Genomic DNA, 13,365 nt, shown 5'->3' with positions numbered 1-13,365 from the left:
CACTAATTTTATATTCACTGGTTTTGTCTTTAAGGTTATAAATGAGCCTGTCACATCTAATCTAAATCTGTATTTAGAGTACCAGTTGCCAAGGTTGATGTGCAATAGATGCAGAGTTGATACTAAAAGTGTGGGTTGGATTTTCAAAAGTGCTTAAGGGAGTTAGCTGCCATTGAAAGTCAGTGGAAATTAATTGCATAGTTCCTTTAGGTGCTTTTGAAAGTCTCACCCTGTGAAGTTATAAATCTGTAAATTAAAATCACTAGTGTTTTGTTTCATTATTTCTTTGGAAATATCTTTTTTACACACAGTGTGTTTCAACTTGCTACACACTGAAGTGTCTCTTCTAGTTCACAGAGGGTTTTGAGCCAGTAGCGAAGCTTCAACAATAGTCATGAAAGGCACTTTAGATAAATGTAATTGTATATTTTCCTTGGTTTTTACAATTTCTATTCTTTGTGACTGAACTGAAACTCAATCCCTAAAAAGTGTACTAGCAGCTCTAGCTTTGTTGGGATAGAAGATTGAGAGGTGCTGAAGATAAACTCAGCATTAGGAAGGTGGTATGTTAGCCTGCTATTTGTGTTTTGGGACTTACAACTCAGTGAGAGAACTTTGAAATCCAGAGTGAAGTTCTTGTGGTTCACTCATCCTACAAAGATAAAGCATATCTCACTGTGTAATTCCTAGAGGTAAAGTTTGAGAACAGGGTAAGATCTGTATGAACCAGACTTCTTGAGATGCACTCATTTTTGGAAATAGGAAACTACTGTGGATTTAGAACTTTTTGCCTGTTACATGATTGTGCTGAAGAGCAGTTATCGCTAATGTCCATGTGTGCTGTTTCAAAGCTTGCTAGTTGAATTGACAAAATTATCCCATTTTTGTCTCCTCCAAATCTAGGAAGATTACATACTCTCTACAGTTTTTTAATTAAAAATGGTAAGAGGTTTTCTTATGATACAGTATGGGAATACAAGAAGATGCTTTAAAGATAATATTAATAGACTGTATCTGATGGAAAGTGCCGAGGAGCAGCTGTTTAAAGGGTTGTAGGTCTTGATGGCTACAAAATGAACAGGAAACTTGACCAAACAAGGTCTGAATCTAATTGAAATATTACCTTATTGTAAGTAAATAAACTTGATATGAGGAATTGGTAATTCAAAAGAAGCATCTGTTTTCTCCATAACTCTAATTTATCAGGTTCTTTTATGGCAACCATCCTTGGGTAGCAATGTGCCTTGACTATGGTAGCTGAGCATTTAGGCCAAACTTTTACTCTGGACTTTTCTTTCTCCCTCGTTTGTCAGGATATATATAATATTTTTGCTTTACTTTTTATTTGTGCGAGACTGGTTCACTTTTAACTGTAATTTTTAGTTTAAAATTATCAATTTTTAATTATTCACAATTTCATTAATTCATAATGTCTTCATTAGGAAATAAAATATCAGATGCATTTTGGTATAAAGCGTTGGTTTTGACTTTTATTGATTTCTGTTTGAAACAGTGAGGCCTGCATTACTAATATGGCCATACACATCTGGCTTGTCTGCCTTGCCTTCTGTTTTCCTTGCTTCATTGTTGTGAGCAGTGAGGCTTTTGAAATGTATAGCAATCCGGTCTGCTATTGGACTAAAATCTTTTTTCTTGATAGGTTTCCCCTCTATTAGATATGCACACTGATTTGTCATTGTGTTGTGAACCAACAATTTTTTATTTTTTCTTAAATAAAAAAAACATTTATCAAAGCCTATGTTTTGGATTTCACAGATATAAGCAGAAAAAAAGGCAGATCAAATTTGGATTTGCCAACTTTGAGTGTCCCTTCCTGTAGACCTTCTTTCATAAGATTGTTCATGGCATAGGTTGAAAACTCTTTCAGATTTCCACTGTAGTTGTGATTTTACAGACAAGCATGTCTTTCAGGGCATCACAGCAGTTGTAAAATACTTTTTTGGCTGTAGAAATGTTTGTGTTTTATTGTTGTAATGTGGTTTTGCCTCAAAGGGTAAAATCTAAATGATAGTAATCTTATCTAAAAGCTTGTTTTCTGAATGATGTTAGAAACAAAATTCTGTTTACTTGCTCTCCCTTCTGTGTATTTGCGAGGCTTTTTGTTGATACCTAGATACTATAGTGATAGGAATGTTATGGAGAGGTGCTCTTTTTCCCACCATGGTAAGAGAGGTCTAGTAGACTTTTGTTCGTGGATGTGCATGTTTGTACCAATGTTGTAGGCTATATTTCAGTGTAATAGTCTCACGTTAATTTCAGTGCATTTGGTAAATCACAAACAACATTTTCTTTTCAGCAGGTGACTCCTGCCCAGAGAATGCACTGCACGTTGTTGCGACATCTGGCTACAGTGCAGATTCTCCCATTGGTAATCAGCCTGTACCTGAGGATATGTATAGACTAAACTTGACTAAAGGAGTCTCAATGTCTTTGCCATCATCACCTTTGCTGCCTCGCCAGTCTTACTTGATGCAAACAAGATCAAACAAAAAATCCCCAGGTAAAAGTTAATTGATAAACTAAAATATATTTGTAATATTTCATATCCAGAGCATTATAAAGTTTTTTTTCCCTATTTAAAATGGTGTTAATAAAGCTACTGTAATGAAACCAGGAGAAATTGATGTGTGTTTGTATGAGCCTACGGAAGGACATAAACAACTTATGTTCAAATGGAATATTTTCTTCCTTTTAAAAGCACAGAATTGTTCTAGCTGGTTAAAGTTTAATACAAAATCTATTTGCCTTGAAATGTCATCTGAATATATTTGAAAATTTAATTGTTAGAGTATGAGTTAGCTATAAATCTGTATTCTATTTTTGCTTGATTTTTAAGTGTGGTAGTGACTATATAGTGTTATTGTAACATGCATTTAGTGATGGCTGTAGATGCATGTTTAATTTGAGAATGATCTTTACTGTTTGTAGCTACTATTTATTTTCCCAAATAAATAAATGGATGTAAAATTTTAAGCTGTTGAAATCACGTCAACTAATTTGTTACTACTAAGAATACAAATTTTGAGAAGTAACGCGCATGTATATGTCTCTTACTAAATTAGGTATACTCTCTAGTTTCCTTTTTATCTGCATTCTGTGGATTTCAATCATTCCAACACACTAGCATCACTTGAATTCGGATGGCTTGACATCAGATGAAGCTTTCCAAACTGCTGGTATCTAGGGAGATAGGGAATTGTTTTGAAGTTCTGTTGTCTTAGTATTTGTATCTGTGAACTTGAGTATCATGACAAAAAATTGTTAGGTTGTCAGTACAATAGATGCTTCTTGGCAACAAGCCATGATATGTAAAAATGAAAGAGTAACATTTGTTTAAAAGGTTATCAGACAAATATTCCAAAATACTATTAGGGTTTTTAACAAATATTCATAGAGGATTTACTTACATTATCTAAAATTCTTCACCATCCCAGTCCTTCTTGTAACCTCTTTCTCCTCTTTCTCTTGATGTTTAAAGTACCATGTTAGCTTTAAAATTCAGGTAAAATTACTGAACCAGGAAATAGCATATTTCAGTTCTGTATGATTTTACAAATGACTGTATATTGACTTAAAGACCTTAGGTAAAACCTTGGCCCCACTGAAGTCCGTGGGAATTTTGCCCCCTAGTTTTGAACTGTTGGGAAAAGTTAACTGTATTTCGGAAAGATCTAGTGTTTTTAAGGTATCTCAAAATTGCGTGATCTAATGCAAAGTTGTGATGGAGTAGGGGCTGTCTGCATGGGGGATGGGAGAGCAGGGGAGGTCTTTAGGGGATGGACAATACCTGAACCTGTAATGTGAGCTAGGCAGGGGGGATGGGAGGTCAACACTTTTGCCCAGGAAGACAAAGGAAGGGGCCGGCTGGAGGGAGTTAGTTTCAGTTTCGGTTTTGGGCTGGGTGGTGGGATCCAAGCACCCTGAACCCCCAGAAGGACTCGACTGAGGGGTCCTGACTGTGCCAACAAGCTCTGCTGTAACCTGCGTTCCTGTTGTCCAGTAAACCTTCTGTTTTACTGGCTGGCTGAGAGTCACTGAGAGTCCCAGGAAGAGGGGTGCAGGGTCGGACTCCCCCTCACTCCTGACAAAAGTGACTGCAATTTTTATAGTTAGTGTAATAGACTACTTCTCAAGGTGGATAAAAATCAGTGATTAAAAAAAAAATTAAATCTGATTTTTTTTTATTTAAATCGGATTTTTTTATAAAATATTTTTTGAGGAAAAAACTTATCTAAAGATAGTTTTAATTATGATCCATGATGAGATATCTTTGAACTATAATGTAATAGAGATTTTAAATTCTAATTCAATAGTATGAGACAATATATTCATGTAATGTTTAAGAAAAGTTTTGTAAATTAGTTCCAATAGTTCATGGATTAGGGACCCAATTTTGTGGGTTTCCAGGGGCTTCTGTATAGATTATTTAGGTTAATCTTCCTATCTACTTAATGGGACTCAGTGCTCAGTCTAGAAGATGCCATCAGAGATGCTTAGACCCCATCTACACTGGCAAATTTCTGCGCTGTAACTCCCGAGGTGTGCACGCTGCCAAGCCACTTAGTGTACAGAAACTGCGCATTTGTCGCGCTCTAAAAAAACCCACCCCGACAAGAGGCATAGAGTTTTCTGCACTGGGGCTACAGCGCTGCGGTGCCAGTGTAAACACTGTGGTGACTACGGTGCTACTATTGGCCTCCAGGAGGTGTCTCACAATGCCTGTTCTCAGCTCTCTGGTCATCGATTTGAACTCTGCTGCCCTGCTCTCAGGTGACCAACCGTCATCCTCATCCTGTACTTCCTTTGCAAATTTGAATGTCTCCTTCCTGTTTGCTCAGTCATGTGTGCAGTGGTCTCAGCACATCTTTCCAGGTGGCCATGCCTGCTCCACGCACCAGGCGATCCCCCACTTGGAGCAATGTCAAGCTGCTGGACCTCACCAGCATTTGGGGAGAGGAAGCTGTGCAGTCCCAGCTGCGCTCCAGCCGTAGGAATTATGATAACTACGGACAGATTTCATGATGCAGGATAGAAAGGGCCATGGTTGGGACATGTTGCAGTGTAGGGTAAAAGTGAAGGAGCTGCGGAACACCTACCACAGGGCAAAGGAGGCAAATCGCCACTCCGGTCCTGTGCCCATGAGCTGCTGGTTCTACAAAGAGATCGATGCAATGCCTAGTGGTGACCCTACTTCCACTGTGAAGACCCCTGTGAATCCTTTGTTGGCTCATGTGCTAGTTGAGAGTGGACCGAGCCAGGAGAAGGAAATCTTGGACAAAGATGGGGAGGGGAACCCAGAGGCAGAGGATGGCTCAGATGTCCCGCGACCCCCTCCACCTTCCCACAAGTCTTAGTAGCAAAAGAGAAAGAGGTGCTCTGTGGGAGAGCTGCCCAGGGTACACCGCTCCAAATAGCGCTGCAGGTGTGATCACGCTATTGCGCAGATAGCTCTCAGTGTAAACATACAACAGCAGTTTGCCTTCTGCACTCTCTGAGCTGCACTGTAACTGCCGGTGCCGTAACTTTAACAGTGTAGAGTGCCCTTAGTTTTTCAGTTCTCAGACTGTGGATTTGTGTCTCCAGAACTAACATGCTTGTTAACAGCAAAAATGTTTTTAAAAAAATAATGTATAGAGGTGAAAAATAACAAAACTCAACCCGATGGTTTCTCTGCAAATTTTTGTACACAGAATCAATCCCTTATCTCTCTCTAAAAGTGCAAAGTTTCAGAATGTTCAATGAATAGAAGATTGTTGGGGACAGAATAGATCTGGACAAGGAGAAGAAGTCTGGAGATAAATGTGAGAAGGGAAGGACAGGCAGTAGAAACAACAGTGAAACTGTCTGAGCAGCATAGTCCAGAAGTCTTGAGGTCTTTCTGAGTGTAGCCTTCATTGATTTGAGATCTGCCACACCATTCTCTCACTAGAAAGGAAAACCTATAATGGCAGCAGGCTGTAAAAGAGAGCCAGCTTGGGAATAAGAACCATTCAAGAAATATATGTTTGCTGATGATGTTTTAAAGAAAGTCACGCCAGGGAACTGGAGGAAGTCACTTAAGCACTTGAATTCAGAGACTATTGAAGTGATGATCTCATTTTTAACAGCAGTAGCTTCTGCTGCTGGCGTAAAAAGAATATTTTCTTCCTTTGCACCAATTCATTTTAAATTGAGAAGTAGTTTGAGACCTGAAAAAGCAGGAAAACTTGTTCTTCTTTTCCAGATTATGAACAAACAGGAAAATGAAGGTGAAGGACTACTGAGTTAGACGCAGAAGCCTATATTTTAATTTCTCATGTTGACCTGACTGACATAGTCAATTTAATTTTTGTTTTTTAACTATTTCATTTAACTATTTTAGTTAAAAACAATTTTAACAAAAACAAACCTGATTTTAAAAAACTTGAATGTTTGAGTAAATTCAAAAATTCATATGCTTGTTTTGTTAAAATGTTATATGTTTGCTGTTGAAAAAAATGCAGAATACGTAACATTGTTATTTTAGTTAAATAAAACAATTTAAATGTCTGTCTGGTGATGTTGTTCTCCTAAAACAGAATGGCAAGAAAATCCTCCAAATATTCATGAATAGCCTCTTGAACTGGAGATTAGTTCACCTCCCAGTGACTTCATAAATACCTGCTTCAGTTACCTTTGGTGAATCAATCATTCATTTTCTGGTATAGCTGTAAAGCTAATCTGAAAAATTTTCAAAATAAGCAACTTAAAAAATATATAGTGCGTACCTTCTAAAAATGAAACCTATATCTATCTGAGTTGTGAAGAATATGTACTGAGCTTATAACAACCAACAAGAATGCACTTTTTATGTAGAAATCCATAATTAAATTGAGTCTTCCTGACTAGTGATTTTAATCAATTTGATTTAAATCAAATCCACTCTGTTACATATTGTTTTGTTTACCCTGTGCCTTTCTTACACACAAGTGTTAACTCATTCAAAACATGTAGAAATCTCAAGAAATCCTTTTGTCTTGTTCTTTTGTTTGAGTGTATCATAGTGGAGTGATTTTGAAGTTGTTAGATATACTGCCTGTCATTTGAAAGCTAGCAGCTGTTAAAATATTTTTCATTAGTGGATACCGCTCCATTGTTCCATAGGAATATTCTGGACATATACATTATCCTGTGGGTATTGGAGACCTGGTATACTATTCCTTTTGAATGCTGGAGAATTTGAACTGGCAAAGGAGGAAGATTTTGTATAAATGATCTGTCATCTGAGATGGGGCAATAAGAGATGAAGAGGATTCCAGCAGTATGGCTTTCACAGCCTTTTCAGTGTTGTTGTATCAGCAGTGTATGTAGCATGGTGATATTCCCATCTCAGAATGTGGTTGACTGAAAACGGAGATAGAAGTGAGGAGTGCACAGAAGAAGGTGTTTTTGTTTTGTGTTTTTGTTTTTCTGTTTTGTTTTTAAAAAAAGAACAACAAACCATAGTTGAATATAATCAAATGTTGGGGGAGATGGCGGAAGCAAATTTTAATGAAATAAAGTGATACCTGTCTCCCAGTAAAGTGGGATAGGTATGTCAGAACTGCCAAATGGTTTGTTTGTTTTTGTCTGTGATTTTGTTATCAAATGTAAGATGTGGCCCTGTACTGCTATAATTGGTCACATGTCTTAGGAGTGCTTTTCTAAACTAGCTGGGGCTTATATGTGGATTTCTTAAATTGAAACTCCATTCAATGTCTGGCTAAATAACATATCTGAGTCTTGAAACTCTTAATTTACATTGGTCTGTTTTAGGAATAGAACAGCTGTATTGTAGCCAGCATTTTATGGACTGACTTTCTTACCTTGTACCATGTCTGTATACATTAATAATATGAAACCCACAGGGTAAAAATGTAAATTTGAGTTGTCCAGGATGTAAAACAGACTTGTCTTATTTTTTTATGTGCTCCTGCCATCACACGGTTATAAATCACAATTTAAAACTTTCAGCAATATTGGTAACTTTCCCTTCGTGTGTAGGAACATTTGGTCGGCACTTATGTTCAAGAAAATGACAGTGTTTTTGTCTCTCTTTATTTAAGTAAATTTGCATACTTTATTTTAGCATATGTTTATGTGTACTTTAGTACAGTCTTTTTCCAGTCCCACTGCTGTATTTACTGATAAAATAACATTTAGTTTGCTGGTTAAGGACACTAAAGACATTTTTATACATAAAATACTTGCATAGATAAATAGTTTTAAAATAATTTGTGGAGACCCAATCTGACCTACAATGTTTTCTATAAAGTAATGATACATCTTTGTGTCATTTGAATTGTTTTTCAATTAAAATTCAGTCTCAGAACGAGACTTCAGTTTGAGACATCTGAAACAAAGAAAAGTTCAATGTAAAACAGTTTGGCAGCAGCTGTCTCCTTCCTTCCCAAATCTCTCATCTCTTTTCCTTTCCTTCCCATCTCCTTTCTATCTTGGCTTTTTTGGATGTTTCCCAACACCTGTTAATATAATAGTGACTCCAGGCCTTCTTGATGGTGCATGCAATGCTGGAGTCAGACATCTTTCTGAACAGACACTGCATCAAGCATCCTGTGTTCAAAACCTCAGCACTTTGACTGGAGATAGAGAGACCATTTCTTTCCTACTCTCTTCTTTCTCCTCCATGATAGTCTTAAATTGTGTGGGAAAACTGAGGTCTCAGTTGTTATAGTTTGACTGAGTGTTATCTAATTAAACAGGAATAAATTAAGTTTAAATGTGGGGTGTGGGGGAGAGAGAAAGAAAGGCAGGACAGTAATGTGGGTCTCATAGACTCATGGTCCAGATGGGACCACTGTGGTCATCTAGTCTGACCTGCCCATTGCAGGCCACAGAACCTCACCCAACCACTCCTGAAATAGATGCCTAACCACTTGGCTGAGTTACTGAAGTTATCAAATCATGGTTTAATCACTTCAAGTTATAGAGAATTCACCATTTACACTAGTTAAACCCGCAAGTGACCCATGCTCCATTCTGCAGAGGAAGGTGAAAAACTCCCAGGGTCTCTGCCAGTCTGACCCAGGGGAGAATTCCTTCCTCACCGCAAATATGGCGATCAGTTAGACCCTGAGCATGTGGCAAGACCCATTAAGTAGATACCTGGAAAAGAATTCTCTGTAGTAACTCAGAGCCCTCCACATCTAGTGTCCTGCCTCCAACTGTTGGAGATTTTTGCTACTGATAGTCACTGGCCACATGCCACCCCCTCTATAAACTTATCAAGCTCAGTCTTCAAGCCAGTTAGGTTTTTTGACCCCACTGCTCCCCTTGGAAGGCTGTTCCGAACTTTGCTTCTCTTCTGGTTAGAAACCCTCACCTAATTTCAAGCCTAAACTTGTTGATGGTCAGATTATATCCATTTGTTCTTGTGTCCACATTGGCGCTTAACTTAAATAACTTCTTTCCCTCCCTTGTATTTTTCTCTCTGATATATTCATAGAGAGCAATCATATTTCTCCTCAGCTGTACCTGGCCACCTAGCATAGCTGCCTCAGTCAGAATGAGCCTGATGTGGTTCAATGCTCCTGCTTCTTCAAGAAACTGGAAGGCTGGGAGCCTGTGATGACCCCATTGATGAGCACAGAAAACACTCCTCTTGTTGGGCTTTTCTCTCCCTCCGTAAGAACCCAGTTGACCTGACACTGCAGGAGTTCCTGAAACTGGACAAGGAATGAATGAGAAACATGATTAAAAAGCAAATTTCTCAAAGTGATGGAATTTAAAGAAGAATCAAAGTGTTCATGTTTTGATATTGAGGTCTCCTAGGCCCCTGATATTTGCCTGTGTGTGGCATCTGCCTTGTGTATACACTTTCTGGAGCTGCTAGTAGTTCAGGTCCCTTTCATGCAAGGCTCAAAGGGATGCATACTTATAAACAAAGGGGGAGATTTTTGGAATCACGTTAAGGGATTTTAGGACCACAATTACCATTAACTTGGAATGATTCACCTTGGCTTTCAATGAGATTTGTGTTCCTAAATCTCTTACATAACTCTGAAAGCCTCCTTTTGAAATGATTTTCTGTCTCACGTTGACACACATCTCCTCCCAGCCTTCTTTTGGTTAGGCTAAATTAGCCAAGCTCTTTGAGTCTCCTCTCAAAGTAGGTTTTCCATTCCTCAGATCATCCTAATGGCCCTTCTGTAAGGGCCTAACTTATATAGGGTGACCAGATGTCCCGATTTTTATAGGGACAGTCCCGATATTTGGGGCTTTTTCTAATATAGGTGCCAATTACACCATCCTGATTTTTCACACTTGCTATCTGGTCACCCTAACCTTAAACCTAAAGAAAGAAGGCACTTTAGAGAAAGCTAGCACTTGACTATTCTGTTGTGTTAAAGATACTGCAAAAGTGTCAAAGCTGAGTGAATTCAGGCAATCTGCTGTCATATAGAGTTATAGCACAACACTTGAAAGCGACAGTCATGACCAAAATTTAGGTTTTATTTACAAAATTATATATAGGGAACTATATAAATCCAAACAAAATATTTTAGTTGAAATTAACACCTTCATGGAAAGAAGTGTACCTGTGTTTTCCACGTGGCATGTATTATCCCTTCTATCCTGAACACTTTCCTAATTCATATGGGATATTTAGCTTCAAGGTTGTTCTGTTTTCTTGTAATTTATTTAGACTTTATTGAATTGACTTGCTCCCCTTTACTAACCTGAATGACATTTTGGTTGTGGCAATCTCTTTCAGTCCATATATTCCTCTGTGCAGTACTGTACTACATATGGCATTATAAAAAGACAAGCTTAATCTCTCCAGGGTGGAAAGATTAATTAAAGATGTAGTTATAGTGTGTGAAGTATGTGTTACTTCAAAGAATTAAAGGATTCCATTCCATCATATGTATGGTTTTGATGCCTGTAATGTTGTAATTAACAATTCTGTTTTTTGACCAATCTATGCTGGGGAGGGGATGAGAGAAACGTGACAGATGTTAGCATGTTGTTTTAATGTATTACTGGAAGGTACTTGAATACCATTGTGACGAAGGCGGAATAAAAACCTATACAGAAAGTACTGGCCTTTAAAGCTGTATTTGCCAGCAAGTATTTAGACTGCAGCTCCAACTAAATGAGATGTAGGTCTACTAATCAGGCTAAACCATGTTGAAAGAGTGTTCAGGTATATGCAGGGGCTGTTTAAAAATACACACACTGAAAAATACCCTGGTTCCTTAGCACCGTTGGAGCCCCATTATACACAGGCTTTGTGGGGTGAGGCAAAGGAAATATTTTTTTTAACAAGTTCACTTTTGAGGTTCGTATATACAGAAACAAGCCCCCCCCCCATTTGTTTAATATCAGACACTGTTATAAAACATATAGTGTATCAAGCGGCTACGTATATGATGTTTTTTTTTGTTTGCTTCATTATGGAAGACTATATTATCTTTTTTGATGGGCATGTGGAAATCCTATTAGTGTTAAGCATACATCAAGAGGAGGCTATACACTGACATCTGTTAGTGAAACAGTATGCCTGTCTTTGGTGTGCTTTTCTAATCTTGGTATTAGATTTGATTTGTGTGTACTTTGGGATTACACTAAGGTCACTAGTACAGTAGCTACAACAGGGTTTTTAGTTGTTTTTATTTTAATAGTGGTGGATATGAACTTAGAGCTTGTGAAAGATTCTGCATTGAGAACTATGGAGGTAAAGACCTCTTCTCTTCCCCACTCCCAAAAAGGCAGAGCACATGACATGGCAGGGAAAGTTTCTTACTACTGTGCCTCATCCCTAATTTGCAGGCTTGAAATTGCATTAGTACAATTATGTCCTTTTGTGATGAGATGACATGCTGGGAACTGTACTGAGATCAAAGTCATTTCATCTAAGGCATGAAATAGTCAGCAGGTAATAATGTTCATTCACTAGACTTGGGCAGGAACTTGGATATGAAAAACTAATTTCCATAGTTTAGAAAGTGCATTGTTAGTGGACCAGCATATTTCCTCCACAATGGAGAAGTCTTCCACTATATGGAGAACACTAAGTCAATATTTCTTAAGCTGTAGTCTACAAACCACCAGTGGTCCACTGAGCACTTGTGGATCATGTAGGGCTGGCTGCTGTACTCCTCTCTTACATCTGCTGCTTTAAATATGTTGGTCTATAAGGTGCCACAGAACTCTTTGCTGCTTTTACAGATCCAGACTAACACGGCTACCCCTCTGATACTTTAAATATCCAGTCTCACTGACCTATGTGGTATTCTCCTGTCTGTGAAGTGAGTATGGTCTCAGTAAAAAGCCTGGACTCCTACCTTTCAGCTGCTTCTATAGGAGGACCAAGTGTAGCAACATCCTCTGGGGAACACTGTAGCCAGGGCTAAGATTGAGCCAGTACATGGGCTTTATGGCATACCAGTATCTCTCTGCAGCGACTGTATTTTTCTTCAGAATCTCAGTTTTTATTTTTGAAAAAGTGGCTGTTGTGCTTGCAAAGAAAGCTGAAAAATATGAACAGTGTGTACTTGATGCAGAGATGTTTATTGGTCAAAGCGCACAGCTCTGAAATGTATGTCGTCATTCATTTTAATGAGATGTTAGCTCAGATTCCCAGACATGATAACTTAAATACTAACACCGTTAACTATTTTATTCCTCGTGTAAGAAAGGAAAGGCTTGATTACAGATCTCCACTCTTTGCTGTGTCTGAGGTCTTGTTTTGGTGTCACAAGTGGATGGTGTATGGAGATAGCACCACTTTTTTTTTTTCTTTTTTTGTTCCTCAGTCAAGAAAGCCAAGCCTTCAGAGCTTCATAGAGTCCCTGAGCATATCCAAGAACTATCAAAGAGAAGCCAGTGTGGCTCAGGAAGCTTGCAGAATCATATTTTGAGTATCTGTAAAAAAAAAAAATTGCTATCGGCATCTCATTTTGGTTAATCACATGGCTCAATCTTAGCTAGTGAGCAGAGCCTGGTGAACATCACCACCTTTTTTCTTTCCTCTCTCGCAGTTCAAGCCCAGATGGTAGTCATAAGAAGAGGGGACAGAGAAACCACAGCTTAAGTGGGAAAAGAGCCAAGAATTGCTGGTGAAACTGAAGTTCCTGGTTCATTTTGAACTAGGAACTTCCTTAATACAGTACTTTAGAGAGGAGGTTGGGAGGAGCCTGGGAGAGGAAGTAAAATGATAAAAGATGGTGAGGTGAATCTGTTTTGTAAAGGAAGTTTAACATTAACGAAAAAACATTAAATTATGTGCAGGTACACAAAGTAATCTTCAAAGGGATGATATGGAATTATGTATTGAATAATAATTGGGAAATGAAATAGGAACTCAAGTGCATTTTGAATGGA

The 13,365-nt window shown here is 38.2% G+C and overlaps 1 protein-coding gene across 3 annotated transcripts in view; it reads left to right on the top strand.

The window, feature by feature from the left end:
- TANC1 (tetratricopeptide repeat, ankyrin repeat and coiled-coil containing 1) overlaps nt 1-13,365 on the top strand; it is a 195,289-nt gene that overhangs the window by 69,807 nt on the left and 112,117 nt on the right. For all 3 annotated transcript variants that reach the window (XM_030579279.1, XM_030579280.1, XM_030579278.1), the window contains one exon: nt 2,318-2,521. In XM_030579279.1, coding sequence (XP_030435139.1) covers nt 2,318-2,521 — 204 coding nt within the window. The remainder of the gene's footprint in view (nt 1-2,317; nt 2,522-13,365) is intronic.

Source organism: Gopherus evgoodei, chromosome 11 (assembly GCF_007399415.2).
Source record: "Gopherus evgoodei ecotype Sinaloan lineage chromosome 11, rGopEvg1_v1.p, whole genome shotgun sequence".
Taxonomy (NCBI): domain Eukaryota; kingdom Metazoa; phylum Chordata; order Testudines; family Testudinidae; genus Gopherus; species Gopherus evgoodei.
The sequence above is the reverse complement of the archived record's forward strand: the minus strand, read 5'-3'. Positions and strand labels throughout refer to the sequence as shown.